General features: G+C 48.9%; 1 protein-coding gene across 3 annotated transcripts in view; it reads right to left on the bottom strand.

The window, feature by feature from the left end:
- cadm4 (cell adhesion molecule 4) overlaps window positions 1-15,000 on the bottom strand; it is a 139,227-nt gene that overhangs the window by 24,027 nt on the left and 100,200 nt on the right. For all 3 annotated transcript variants that reach the window (XM_076280026.1, XM_076280025.1, XM_076280027.1), the window contains one exon: window positions 958-1,104. In XM_076280026.1, the coding sequence (XP_076136141.1) occupies window positions 958-1,104 (147 nt within the window). The remainder of the gene's footprint in view (window positions 1-957; window positions 1,105-15,000) is intronic.

The following is a 15,000-nucleotide window of genomic DNA, read 5'->3' as shown; positions in this document are numbered from 1 at the left end:
GTGTGTGTGTGTGTGTGTGTGTGTGTGTGTGTTGCTGTGTGTGTGTGTGTATGTGTGTGTGTGTGTGTGTGTGTGTGTGTCGCTGTGTGTGTGTGTGTGTGTGTGTGTGTGTGTGTGTGTGTGTGTCTGTCTGAGAACAGAAGAAAGAGGGTTTCTGTCTTTCGTGGTCTGACGCTGCAGTGGGAACACGAGACACCCAAGCAGCGCTGAATGGCTTCACTCCCACTAAATGGCAACTAAATGTCAGGGCTTTGTCTGGTATCCTGATTCACCTTCCTCCAAGCCTCGCTTTTAGAGGAAAACGTTGTCCTAGACAGGGCCCTGATTTTGCTTGCACAAGTCTAAAGGGGATACCTCAGTTCACTGGTCCACTAAAAGGAGCTTATCAGCTTCTATTAGCGCGCCAGCTGAGAACCTAATTCGAAGTCTTGTACGAACACATTGAGAGCGGTGCCTGTATGCATACCCAAGGCAAGTGAGGGCTGCAGCCAATCTGAAAGCAATACCTGGATAATAACAGGCTGTGAAGTGTTAGTGCACAGAGGAGAATTATTGGTCTGGGCTCCGAATGAACCCCTTGATTGGGTCTGGAGAGGAGCCGATATTAGTCATTCACAGCTCATCTTCACCTGCATTTGTATCTCTCTCTCTCTATCTATCTATCTATCTCTCTCTTTCTCTCTTTTGCTTTTGTTCTGCGTGTCTGCCGGGGTGTGATCACTTCCGATTTCTCCCTTCACTGATTTTTCTCTATCTTTGGCAGGGCCCTCAGTGCTCAGTTTACCATTAAGGTTGGATTAAGATAAGGCACTGGGTGCAGAGGACAGGCGTTCCCTAAGGGCAGTTTGGGATTGGGGAGGGGGGAGCAAAGGCACTTGAGGGGTAGGGGTGATGTGGGAGTGAGGTGGTGTGTTGTGAGGTGTGTGGTGGTGTGCTTTGGTGCTGGAGAGGCCTCACCTCGGGTGCCGTTAAAAAAGAGCGTTTGCCTGCGTGGGTTCTGGATAACGACGATGGAGCCGTCGTAGTTCTGCAGGCGGCACGAGATCTGGGCTGTGCCGCCCTCCTGCACCGTCACATTCTCCGCCTGGACCGCCTGGCCACGCGCTGCAGAGAGAGAGAGAGAGAGAGAGAGAGACAGAGAGAGACAGAGAGAGGGTTGAGGTTAATTACATCACTGTACTATGGAGAACGCCATTGGTTTGCTAATTATACAGACATGCCAGACAGAGAAACTTCACAGACAAGGAGACAAAGTGATAGACAGCCAATGGCATTAATGACTGAGGGCTTCCTCATGTACAATTAACAGAGTGAGTGATTAATTAACTCCAACTGCCCGTGATGGCCCATAAATATGATCAGTTCCATTAGTATTTGCTAATTGCATCAGCCACTTGACCACTACTCCTTAGACTGCAGCCATCCGTTGACCAGTACTCTCCATGTCTGAGTCATTTCAGTGAATGAAATGAGTGATGGCTGCGTGCTCAGTCGTGAGACATTGACAGACATAAGTCTGTGATGGTTACTTGACTCTGAGCAGAGCCGTGTCCATGTGCACTCTTGTGCATACATATTTGAACTCTTCCCGACTTTAGTTTAAACAGCTCTGCAAGGAGACTCACAGGTCAGACCAACTTCAGGCCATTTGCAAATTCATTTCATCATGACAAATCATGCGATGTATTGACAAGACGAGTGATAAAAAAGACATGTTTCCACAACATTCCAACATACCTTTATTTACAAGGAAGACATTTGTTTGTTTCAATTGCATATTTTAATAAATGACTGGAAACATGGCCATGTAGTGCTCGAATAACAGCTCAACCGAGGTCGAGGTGAACGTAGAATTTTTCATTTTCAATTAAATTTTTATCAGCTCTCTATCAGTTTATCTTAGCAATGATAATTGTTCTTTTACGGTGCCATAACTCCGATTTTGCTCTGTTGTATTTTTTTTCTGTTTATCTGACCTCTTGACACCTGCCGGCGCGATGGTCTAATTGCGTGACATGAGTCCAGAGAGAGTTCGGGCTTGAGTAAATCATTACCGGAGCCGACACCTGAGCTCACCGTCCATCAGCGCACAGGGCATCTCACCGACTGGCCTTTTCATTTATACACCGCTATCAGGCTATCAGCGAGAGAGCCCAATTACACGACAGAACACACTTTTTCTGTCTCTAGCTTGTTAGCTCTCTCCCTGGCTCTCTGTATCCCTCTTTCTGCCCTGTTTTCTCTCTTGTCTTCTGTCTTTCTACCTTTGCCCCCCAAACTCTCATCTTCGGCTTTCTTTCCTCTCTTTGTCTCCCCGCACCTCTCAGAAGTTCTCTCTTGTTTTTCTCAACTTCTCTTTCTTTTTCTCCGTCCCTCTCTCTCTCTCCCTGTCCCGCTCTCATCCAGTGTGTGACTCATTCCACTGACTAGAAGGGATGACGTCATTGTTGTTGCTGTTATCTGCCAAGGAGCTGCTAAATTTACAGCACACACTGGCTCTCGTTCGAGAGGAAAGAGAAGAGAGAAAACAAACGTACACCACCGAGGCAGAAGCAGCAGGTGGAAGGAAAGACTAGAGGAGAGAGCGTGTTTGCTTCCACACTACGCACTGTGGTGCGCTGTGGGGATGCGCAGCGAAAAAAGCAGGAAACAATAAACACCGCGGGCTCTAACGTCCTTTTGCAAACTGTCTAGGCTACTTGTTATCGAAGATGAGGGAGGAAGAGAATGTTTCCAAAAAAATGTTGGATAAATCCAAGTACCATACACTTAATTGCACTGTGAAAGAGAGAAAGGGAGAAGATACAAAAGACACGCTTTAGGATATTTATCTGGGCTTAAATTGAATCAGACCTACTGACAAGAACACGTAGGGTATGACAAGACAAGGCCTACGCAATGGGACAAAAATGTGCTAAATATGCAGATTAGCCTTTAAACTTCAATTTAGAACATAACATATTTTATTATGTAGCCTAGGAACAGAGACCAGATTTGAAGATGCCAATATTTGGATTTATATGACCGTAGGAGTATAAGTTGTTCCATTGTTATACTAATCACTACAATTAGTCACCACTCATCCAAAAACGTACCCATTATTCAAAGTCTAATGACTCTTAAGAGTAATAACGTCGCTATATATCAAAAGAATGTCAACAAAGCTTCTGATAGTAATTAAAATACTTATGGAATCCGCCTGAGTGCTCGGCTTTAAAAGCAAAAGTGCGGTAAATGCCAAACTAAATGGATTGAGAGCTGAAACTAAATAAGACTAATTGAGCGTCCGTTATGCGCTGGGCCTTTCAACAGCTGTTGCCTCTTCATGGAAATCAGCATGCTGAGCAGGAAACGACTATAGCATTGTGAATACAGGACAGGCAGTGGGACGAGCAAGCATCCGTCCCAAGGGTCGGTCCTGCCGGTCTCTAGCTTGTTAGCTCTCTCCCTGGCTCTCTGTATCCCTCTTTCTGCCCTGTTTTCTCTCTTGTCTTCTGTCTTTCTACCTTTGTCCCCCAAACTCTCATCTTCGGCTTTCTTTCCTCTCTTTGTCTCCCCGCACCTCTCAGAAGTTCTCTCTTGTTTTTCTCACCTTCTCTTTCTGCCAATTCTTTATGAACATAAGTGCGCCTATAGCCTAACCGAAAAATGAGCAGGACCGCAACGTTCATGGTAGGCTACCGTCACAGCTGTGGAAACAGAATGTTGTGATACAGGTGCTCAGCTGTTTATATGGTAGGTCGACATCCGTATAACTGGGCCTACGCAGGTAGCCTACCAATGGAGCAAACGAGAAAAAAAGCTTCCAGTAAAACGGATTAGCCTAATCTAGCTCACTTTAAAATCCTAGCATGGCGTAATACATCCTAAACAAGCCTTGAATTAGATTAATAGGGAATAGTCCATGCAGAGCCGCTCTACGGTCTAGCCGCTCTAGATCATGAAATAAACTGAAATAGGTCAACAAAAAACAAAAACTCTGTAGGTAACGACAGTTCATCATATATCCAGGTGAGGGCAGTATGTAATTAAAGGAAACCCCCCTCAAACGCCTTGAGGAGCTGAACGAGATTCTTTATATGTGGAGTCCTTCCGCCGAAGACAAGAGCTATCATTTCCGAATGCAGAAATAAATAAAAAAAAACACACACACAAATAAATACACTGGCTATATCGCAGTGCTCTAATGGTCCCGCCGAGGCCACGCTGAGTTATAGGAGATGGAGAGCGCGTGAATTAAAGGGCTGGGCAGAGGCCAGGTGCTCCGCGAGGACTCGCGAGCCATATTAAATCCAAGGCAACGATTTGGCGCCCAGGATTAGTGTGCTGAGTTACCGCGCTAAAGCTGCAATGCCACGGCGACACAACATACCCACCCACACACCCACCCACACCCACACACACACAATCATGCCTTTTGTATCTTTAGCCAGATGTATCTATATAGCCAAAGAAATTGCAGAATTGCCTTTCTCCCCCTCTCCTATCTCTTTTGCTCTCCCCGGTCTCTCTCTGTAGGCCTATAGGCTCTATGTCTGACCTGCTTGCTCTCCCCGGTCTCTCTCTGTAGGCCTATAGGCTCTATGTCTGACCTGCTTGCTCTCCGCGGTCTCTCTCTGTAGGCCTATAGGCTCTATGTCTGACCTGCTTGCTCTCCCCGGTCTCTCTCTGTATAGGCTCTATGTCTGACCTGCTTGTCTCTCCCCCATCTCTCTCTGTATCATTTCCTCCATCCCATTTCCCTCTCTCTATCTCCACTTCTCTGCCTCCTCCCACCTTAATCCAATTCACCTTCCCCACCCACAAGCCTGTGTGTGTGTGTGGTCCTCTCTCATGTGTTTATGCATTTGTGTGTGTGTGTGTGTTTGGTGTTTGTTGGCATATCAGTCAGAACATCAGCCTCAGATTAATCAGGAAGTTTTGCTGATAGAGAAACTTCAGTAGAAAAGCTGACATTCTGAGATTTTGCTTTCTCTCTCTCCCACATTCTCTCCCTCCCTCCCTCCCTCATTCTCTTCTTTATGTGCTCTAAATTTACAGCGCAATCTCTCCAAGGAATCTTGCTCTCTGCCAATCAAATCCAGTGAAAAAGGAGCTTCGACTATAAATAATACATAATCCTTTACAAATCTCACTTCGTCTTTTCCTCATTACCTCTATCTGTCACTTCTGTGGTTCCCTATCCTCCTTTTTCACCCTCACTCCAAATTCCCTCCATCCTCATTCCGGTCCCATCCGTTCCCCGTGCACTCTTTCGGGTCCTTACTCACTCACTCTATCCAACATTTCCTATATGCGTCCCGAAAAAAATACACATACAGGTAATTCTCCCCTACTCTCTCTCTCTCTCTCTCTCTCTCTAATCGTATTCCCCCCATTTCATACTTTCACTTTCACTCTTCCATCTCCATCCCCCTAATCCCTTATTTTCCCTCACACACACCTCTGCTGTGCTCCATCCCTTATTTTCCCTCACACACACCTCTGCTGTGCTCCATCCCTTATTTCCCCTCACACACACCTCTGCTGTGCTCCATCCCTTATTTTCCCTCACACACACTTCTGTTGTGCTCCATGCAATGCTTCCTTTTCTTTTCTCTTCTCTTCTCTTCCTCCACCCCACTCTGTTTCGTAACAGAGCTGACTGTTCTCATGGGCCATCATCCCCCATTTTGTCTCTCCATACCTTTTACTGCTGTACCTCTCTTTCTCTCTCTCTCTCTCCCTTGACTCCTCAGATCTGGGTCTTCAGGTGGGGGCTCTGTTTATTTCTATCTCTTTCCCTCCCTACCCCCTCCCCTCTCTCTTTTTCTAAATGTGATTTGTTCTGCAGCTCAGGCTTGCAGTATAATCATGCTGTTTTTGTCCAAGCGGAGAGGCAGGGAGAGAGAGGGAAACAGAAAGAGGAAGGAAGATAGAAAAAGAAGGAGCCAAAATGAAACTGTAACGGTTCTAAAAGAGAAGGCAGAGAACACGATGGGAAAAAAGGAGACAGGGTTTTGTTTCTTTCCTTTCTTCCTTTGTTCCAGTAATTCTGTTTCTTCAAGAGATGGGTTCTTTTTATCCTCTCTCACTTTCTCTTTTTTACACTGATTCCCTCGCTTTCTGCCCTGCAGTGGTCCCACAATGGGCCAATCACGTTTGCTTCTCCTTCTAATCTTCTATTCATGATGTTTATATTTTCATTACTGTCATCCATTCCAGCATCTGTTCACTCTTTCCCAATTCATCTCATGCCTATTTCCTCCCTCTCCCTCTCTCCCTTCCTCTCCCTCTCTCTGTCTTTCTCTCCCATGGCAGGCTGCCCCCTCTTCATCTCTCTCTCTCTCTCTCTCTCTCTCTCTCTCTCACTGCCTTTCTCTTGACCTTCACATACTGACTGTCCCTCTGTCCCATCACCATATTTCAATCAAATCGCTCTCTCAAGCACTCGCTTTCTCCCTTCTCTCTCGCTCTCTATCTGCTCCTCGTTTCTCTTTTTTTTCCTGCTCTCTCCTTCCTTACCCTCCTTCCACTGTGCCATTTCCCACACTTACATGCTCCTTTCATTACACCCCATCAACATTAATCCCCATTCCTCTCCGGTCTGCAATGTGAAGTCAATCACCATTTTATTTTTTTCTCATGCCTTCTATGTTCTTTTTTTTCTGCATTATATGTTTGTATAATTTCACACAGCACAGGGTGTCTCTCTCGCTCCGTTCCTAAGCGCAGTCATATCAGTACACGCTGGTGACAATTATTGCCGTGCGCAACAAAGGAAGCTTAAGGAAAATTTACAGGGCAATTACACTGCTACCCTGGCAGCGAGAGCTGGGCCAAAACTGTGTCCCAGACCCCTGCAGCCTCCCCCTGACCACCAGCACACACACACACACACAGACACACTCACACACACACACACAAACACACTCACACACACAGACACACACACACACACACACACACACACACACTCACACACACACACACACAGACACACTCACACACACACACACACAGACACACTCACACACACACACACACACACACACACACACACACTCACATAAACACACACACAGACACACACACACAGGCACACACACACACACTCACATAAACACACACACACACACACACACACTCACATAAACACACACACAGACACACACACACACACACACACACACACACACACACACACTCACACACACACACACACACACACACACACACACACACACACACACCATCTCACCCCACAGTACCTGGCAGGCTTCCCTCCACTTTGCCCTCCCCTCGTCTTGCATTCAAAGGCAAAAATGCTTTATTGGCAGGAATTACATAACGGAGCACGCTGCCAAGGCTAAAGACCCTCAGTGTTGCCCCCCACACACACCCTCCCTCCAAGTCTCCCCTATTCTAATTCTTCGCCAGTGTCACCCGACACTGAATGGCTCTTTGTGGAAAGGAGACGTTTAAATACATATTCAGCCACAGTGTGAATGGGTGGAAGCAATGGCGCAGCGGAAACATAAGGAGCTCAAATGGAATGACAGCCAAAACACGCATGAGATGCTCTAATGCTGGAGCTGCTCAAACATATTCAGCCATTTACATAATGAGGTGGTTTCATCAGAACATATGCTATATATATATATATATAATTCTGTGTGCAACAATTCCCTGGGTTCTCCCATCTACCTCTTTTGGTATATACAAATCTCGAGAGTGGAGAAGTCAGAGCACTGTCGCTTTCTTTTTCTTTCTCCCTGCTGGCGCCCTCTGTTCCGAGTCCCCACGGACTCTCCTCCCTCTCAGTTCATCATTTGTTTCTGATTCTCCCCCCACTACTGGGTAATCATTCACTACTCCCCCAGAGTTGCATTCGTTTTAATGCCACATTGAAGGTTCCACACTTCCCAAACTCCATCGAACCGGTTCTCTGACCCTCTCCGCTGCTTGTGTCAAACGCTTCCACCGCTGAAGTCTCCTCAGTGTCTCGGTCCTCTCTCTCTCAACTTTCTGCCTAATGTAACCTTCCTATCTCTCATTACTTGTATATCCCTCCCTTTCTCCCTCTCTCCCTCCCTCTCTCCCTCTCTCCCTCCCTCTCTCTAGTCACCTCTCCATCTTTCTGTCTATCTCTCCCTTCAGAGCACTCCTCATTCTCTCCCCTAACCGTCTGCCCATCGCTCACTGGCTATCACTGTCCTTTGCAGCTTCTTCCCTCCGCCTTCTCTTCATCTTTCTCTCTCCATCTCTCTCTCTTTCTCTCCACCCCACAGTGAATCACCTCTTCCCATAAATTATCTCACACAGGCAGAACACAGAGGCGGAGGGACGCCAGAGAGCACAGGAGGGAGCGGGAAAGGGAGGAGAGAGAGCGAGAGAGAGAGAGAGAGAGAGAGAGAGGGAGGGAGAGAGAGAGGGAGAGAGAAAGAGAGTGAAAGTCAAACAAGAAAGAAACTGCGGGAAGAGAGGGATTTGTGAAAATCTAAAAAAGTTACCCAGACAGGCGGCAAGATTGAGAGATGGAGAGAGAGAGAGAAGGCTGGAGAGAGAGAAGACTGTAGAGAGAGAGAGAGAGAAAGAGAGAGAGAAGGCTTTGAGAGAGTAGATAAACGAGGAGAAGCACTGGTATAGAGTGCACACATGACCATGACATGGAAGCCATTAAGGATGAATGAGAAGGGGACAGATTTACGACAATGGTTGTCAGGTTGTATATATGTCTATGTGTGTACTGTATTGCATGTGCGTGTGTGTGTGTGTGTGTGTGTGTGTGGTGGACTTACAGACGAGGCTGAGCAGCAGCAGAGAGCACAGGCTGAGGGAGAGCGTGGTGGTGGTGGTGGTGGTGGGGTGGTGAGGGGGGTGAGATCGCCGGCTCGGTCTCATTGTGTATTGAGTCCCCCGCTGGCGATCAATGAGTCCTCTGTGCCCGCGCCCTGACGATGGCAGGCCGCTCTGCCCTGCGCTCCTCGGCTCTCCGGCTACGTCGCCCCAGAGGCCCGGAACAGAACCGCGCTCTGTGATAGCCCGCCCGCGTCCTCGCGCAAAACCAACCCCCTCCCCCACACCCCCCCCCCCCCGCTCCGCCAACCAATCAAACCCCTCCGATTCCGACTCAACACTACCCCAGCCCCCAAGCCTCTACCCCCTTTACCCAGCAGGCCACTGAACACTGTGTTGCTGTGGTAACCCTCCCCCCGCCACTCGCCTCAACCTGCCGCTGCCTCAGCCGACCCGCAAAATAAAATAAAAAAAAAAACAATTTGCCAAAATGCTGCGATTTGCCACCCCAGAAGATCACAATGGCTGATGTGCAATCTCACGGGAGAGTGCAATCACTTTACCGCGGTGACACGGTGCACCGGTGTGAACTGCTCCCCCAGAAGCAACCTGGTGTGCCCCCCCCCCCCCCTACGTTGCCAAAGACAGTGAAAGTGTTTCCTGATTTTTCTCCCCTGGCCCTCCTGCCGTTCCACAGCAAGAGAAAAGAGTGAAATTGCACTTGCGCACGATTACCGTGCTCTTCTCACACGTGCAGTTCACAAACACAGTCAGAAGAGTTGTAACAGTGCTGCTGTGTTTGCAGTGCAGTGTGGCTCTCTGCTGAACTTTTAATGACACATTAACACACAAGGTTTACAGCTAATGCATTTTCCTCACGGCAGGGGTGAGGTACAGCTCAGCTCTCTTCCCTCTGGGAGAACAGAATCTGCTACGCAGTACCTTAATCCTCCCCCTCGAGTTATAACACGTTCAGATGTCGCTTATTACCAGGTAATAACAGAGCTGACATGCCCAATCCGGGCTAAGCTACACGCGAATGAATGAATCAGTTTCCTGCTTTATCTGGGCACGGCTGCCAAAAGCCTCTCTCTCTCTCTCTCTCTCTCTCGCTCTCTCTCTCGTTGGTGGGGCGCAGAGTGTGTGTGAGCACCAGAAGCTTTGCCATGTCACGTCCCGATCCGCACTGAGCCCCCGCCAACACGGCGATCACATCGCATATAGCAACCCCTCGCCTCGCTCCGCCGAGCACTGCCCAGGCCTCACACACACCCACACACACAGAGGCTCACACTCAAATGCACATACACACAGAGTCTCACACAATCTCTCTCGCTTTCTCTCACACACACACACACAGTCACAGCCACAGCCACACACACACAAGCACAAAGCCCTACAGCTATCCTGAACGTGCAGCGCTGATTGGCAGGCCTAATATCCCCGGTGTCAGGGGGAGCTTGTAAGGTGGAGCAGGCAGGGGGGGGGGGGTTGTGGGGGGTGCAGAGGCCTGCGGGGCACACCCCACTGAGCACGCTCAGAGTGCAGGAGGGGTGTGATGAGGGTGGTAGGAGATGGAGTAAAAAGGGGGGGGGCAGCCGCGTCTGTCTCTCTCTCCACCGATGGCGTGCTGCAACACAACCGCAGGGGAAGGCGAGACCCCCTCAGTGGCTCAGCGTCAGTCTAACAGCAGCGGAGACAACGGCACCCTGGGTAAAACAGACGGGAAAGTTACGATCCGTTTCCCTCGGCCAAACACTCACACCTCCGCTTGACGGGACGTCCGCACCCCGGCGAGACTGTGACCCCTTCTGTGATGGAATCCCCTCCTGCTGTATTGGTCGTCCTACTCTTTTGCTTCCAATTGTAACCTTTCCATCCGCAATGCACCCGTTCACCCTCTCTCTCTCCCTCCTCAAAGAATCCAGGTGATGGCTTAGTGTCCACGCTGAGCGGTACTCTCTCCTTTCCTCTTCCTCTTCCTCTTTCTTCTCTTCTCTTCTCTTCTCCTCGTCTTCTCTGCTCTTCTTCTCCTAGTTCCAGCGCGGGTCACGGTCAGTAGACTGTCCCTCTGTCTGCCTCCTGTTTATATAACCCTGTCCCCACTGCAAAATGTGTGTGTGAGTCTGTGTGTAGTATGTGTGCGTGTGAGCGCGCGAGAGAGAGAGAGAGAGAGAGAGAGAGAGAGAGAGAGAGAGAGAGGGGGCGAGAGGGCTTGCAGATGCAGAAGTTCTACATTTTTGTTATCTTTGTGAAGGTTAGGAGAGGGGGGATGTCTTGGTGGAGCCCACAATGGTCGTCTTTCAGAGAGCCGAACAGACGGGCGGTGTGAGGCGGTCGCACCGGCTCCATTTAGGCAGGGAGGATACAGTGGGAGCCGTTTGGTACGCAGCCCTGCCGGCCGCCAATCACAATCGGCCAGTTCATTGCCACGGAGACAGAAGACTCACACAGGGGTCATGAGACTGGGTCATTTAAGAGCAGATAGTAGAGCAAAGAATAATATAGTACATGTTTGGCTGTGTGTGTGTGTGTGTGTGTGTGTGTGTGTGCGTGTGTGTGTGTGTGTGCCTTCACAACCATCACATGTATGAATTCCTCTGTGTGTGTGTGTGCCTTCACAACCATCACATGTATGAATTCCTCTGCGCGTGTGTGTGTGTGTGTGTGTGTGTGTGTGTGTGTGATATACATGCATGTGCTGCCACACTGAGCGGGTTTGTTCATGGAGAGTTTGTGAGCCGTGCAGAGAGACTGGCTGCTTGTGAATATGTGCGTCAGTGACACTCAATGTGCTCTTACAAACTGAATGTCCCAGTTTGCGAGCGTGGGTGTCATAGTAGGTTGGAGAAAGGGAAGAAGAGGGTGAAGAAAGAGAAAGAGAGAATGTATTCAGGTATTCAGGTGCATACAGTACTATTTTTCTCTCTCCATTGGCTCTGTGTCTGTCTGGGCAAGCTCAGACGAAGCACCCTGCGGATCACCTGTCGCAGGCCATTGTCTTTTTGTGTAGAGATGCAGATGCTATTTAATTTGGCTCTATGTTCAGTCATTATGGCAGGCCCCCAAAAGAGCATGAGCAAAATGGAAGAGTGTGTGAAAGTGTGTGTGTGTGTGTGTGTGAGAGAGTCTGTGTTGAGTGTATGTGTGTGTGTGTCTGCAGTCACGTGTGAGTGTGTGTGTCTGTTGTGTCTGTGTGTGTGTCTGCAGTCACGTGAGTGTGTGTGTGTGAGAGAGAGTCTGTGTTGAGTGTATGTGTGTGTGTGTCTGCAGTCACGTGTGAGTGTGTGTGTCTGTTGTGTCTGTGTGTGTGTCTGCAGTCACGTGAGTGTGTGTGTCTGCAGTCACGTGAGTGTGTGTGTGTGTGTGTGCCACATGTGTTTGTATTTGTCGCAGTGGTGTATCTCTTCTCTCCTACCCCCCCCCACCCCCCGCCAGAAAAAAAACACTCCCTCATTCACCCCTAAGCCCCACCACACACACACAGCCTCATTCACGCCCCCCCCCCCCCCCCGTCCACACACTCCGAGTCTCCCTCCCCACCTCCCCAACTCTCATCCGAATCAACATTTCTAATGGGTTTCATTGGCGCCACAATGGATTAAGAGTTGCCAGAGCACTTAAGGGGCTTAAGGCAGAAGCGTGAGGGAAATATTAACACTCGCCGACACCCTCCAACACGGAGCCCGCCACTGCTTAAGCATGCCAGCTCGCCGAGTACTTATTAAAGGCCCAAGTGATCCAAAACACCTTCGGAAATACCTGACAGAAGAGAGCCTGAGGGCAGCAGGGAGGCAGAAGAAGGAATGCTGGGATACTGGAGGATCTACAGAGAGCTTCGGAGTGTTTCATGCCCAGATTGCATCTCTTATCTCCAATTAAACGCTTCCTCTTGTGCTCTGGGCTGTTACTAGTTGGGAGGTTGGATTGGGTGGGGTGATATCTTTTGTTCTGGTTTCTGGTATGTGTGTGTGTGTGTGTGTGTGTGTGTGTGTGTGTGTGTGTGTGTGTGTGTGTGTGTGTTACATCTGCTTATCTTAGTTCAAGTATGTTCTGTTTCTTATATGGCAAATTCAGTGTCAGTGGAGTCACATAACTGATCTGACTTCTGCTCTGCTCACATCTTCCCCTCCCTCTCTCCATCCCTCTCTTCTCTCTCTCTCCATCCCTCTCTATCTCTCTCTCTCCATCCCTCTCGGTCTCGCTCTCTCCCTCCCTCTCTCCATCCCTTGTTGTTTGTTCACTCTCGGTGTTTATACCAAGCCAGCAGTCATTACTTAATCAAATGTCTTCCTGTGAACCGGGCTCATTAGAGGCCTCGCTAGTCAAACTTTGCCTATAGACACAATTAAAGTTCACACTTTAGCCTGCTAACACACAGCGTTTACCAGCGCAACGGGTACAAACAGGCATAGTATCCAGCGATTATCCTCCTCTCCTCTGTCTTGTCGTTGCTCACTCTCTCACTCTCTTTCTCTCTCTCTCTCTCGTTCTCTTACACACACTCTCTTTCTGCAGTCTGTGTTCCTTTCCATTTGTCTGTTGCCTTTGCAGGAGCTTTGACTCCTCTGCTAGTTTTCTCTCTCAATCTCTACACTTCTCTGCTATCACGGCGAGCGGTAAGTTGTGAGCTAAGGCACACTGCCAGCACACCACACAGCTCCACACGCGCGCACACACACACACACACACACACACACACGCACACACACACACACACGAACACACACACACACAGACACACACACACTCTCTTCTCCCTCTCTCTCTCTCACACACTCACAGACACACACACACACACACACACACACACACTCACAGACACACACAGAGTGAGTGCGCAGCTGGTGGACGGCGGGTGTTGGCGCTGATGATCAATGTGTGTTTGCTCTGCGAGGGCACCCTGCAACACATGGGAGATACCAGCTCTCAGACTGAGGATGAGAAGAGCCAGGGAGAGGGGGGAAAAACAGAGAGCAGAAGCAGGGTGGGAAAGAGAGGAAGAAAGGATAGAGGAGAAGATAGCGAAGGAGAAGAGCAGAGAGAGGACGATCATCACTCCTCTCCTCTCCTGTCCTTTCCTCTGCACACATCCATCTGGTGAAATAGAGAAAGTCTATCTGTCTATGGCCTTCGTCCCATTGCGCAAGTATTCTCTGGAAAAGGACAATGGGATAATTTCTCTCCATGTGATAGCATAATCTTCCCTTTCACGGTCTCCCTCAATGGGAGCCTTTATGGGCCGTTATCGCCACTGCTCTCTCGCCTTTTCTCGCTCGGTGGGTCTCTCTCTCTTTCTCTCCCCTTCTCTGCAGCTGCATTCTCCTTTCCCCTCCTCTCAAAATGGCTCTGCCCATTTGCAACTGACCTTACACAAGGTTTTCAACCCAAGTCGGCCCCTCTCTCTCTCTCTCTCTCTCTCTTTCTTTTTCTTTGCATGCTCTCTCTGTTTCTCTCTCTCTCTCCTTTACTCTCTGGAGGAAAATCACACACTCATCAGTCCCCCCCCCCCCTCACCCCGCGCAGTTCCTGACGAGCGAACTTGCAAGGAGAATATTAACGAACCTCGCCAACCAATTAGCACCTAGCTCACATAACAACCTTTTATATACACAGACACGCGCTGCTCCAGGCCCACGAGCCAGAGAACAACGGAGAGAGTGAGAGAGGGAGGGAGGGAGGGAGGAGAAGAGAAGAGAAGGAGGAAGGAAATGAACAAGAGAAACAGACAAATGGGGAGAGGGAGGAGTAAAAAAGGAGGAAGAAAACGAAGGAGAGAAGATGGGGAGAGGTAGCGCAGTAGAGGGCTAATTTATCTTTTATGGCCTGTGGTTAGAGATCAAAACTTATTGAGCAGGAAAGGTGGAAAGAGAGACCAAAAAAAGAGTGATGGAGAGAACGACAGAGCCAGTGAAGGAGGAGGGGAGAAAGATAGATGGAGGGAAGCAGATGAATCCACAGACAGGTGTTTGGGCAGATTGGCAGAGAGTGATAAGATATATAAAACATGACTGGGGCTTTGAAAAGGGGGGAAAAGTCATCAGGAAAGAAGAAAGAGAAGAAAGAAAGCGATGCAAAGCAGGTCAGGAGGGAGGTGAAGAGGAGGAGAGAGAGATGGGGAGAGAAGAAAGGGAAGAGAGGAAGAGAAAAGAAAAGAAAGGGAATGGGAGACAGAGGGTGGATGAAGGTGTTAATAATAATGAGAAATATAATCAGAATATG

This window comes from Alosa pseudoharengus, unplaced genomic scaffold (genome assembly GCF_046254945.1).
Source record: "Alosa pseudoharengus isolate Yale_2024_CS ecotype anadromous, Long Island Sound unplaced genomic scaffold, YU_APseudo_1.1 YU_APseudo_1.1_scf_12, whole genome shotgun sequence".
NCBI lineage: Eukaryota > Metazoa > Chordata > Actinopteri > Clupeiformes > Clupeidae > Alosa > Alosa pseudoharengus.
This window is presented reverse-complemented; position numbering and strand designations above follow the sequence as displayed.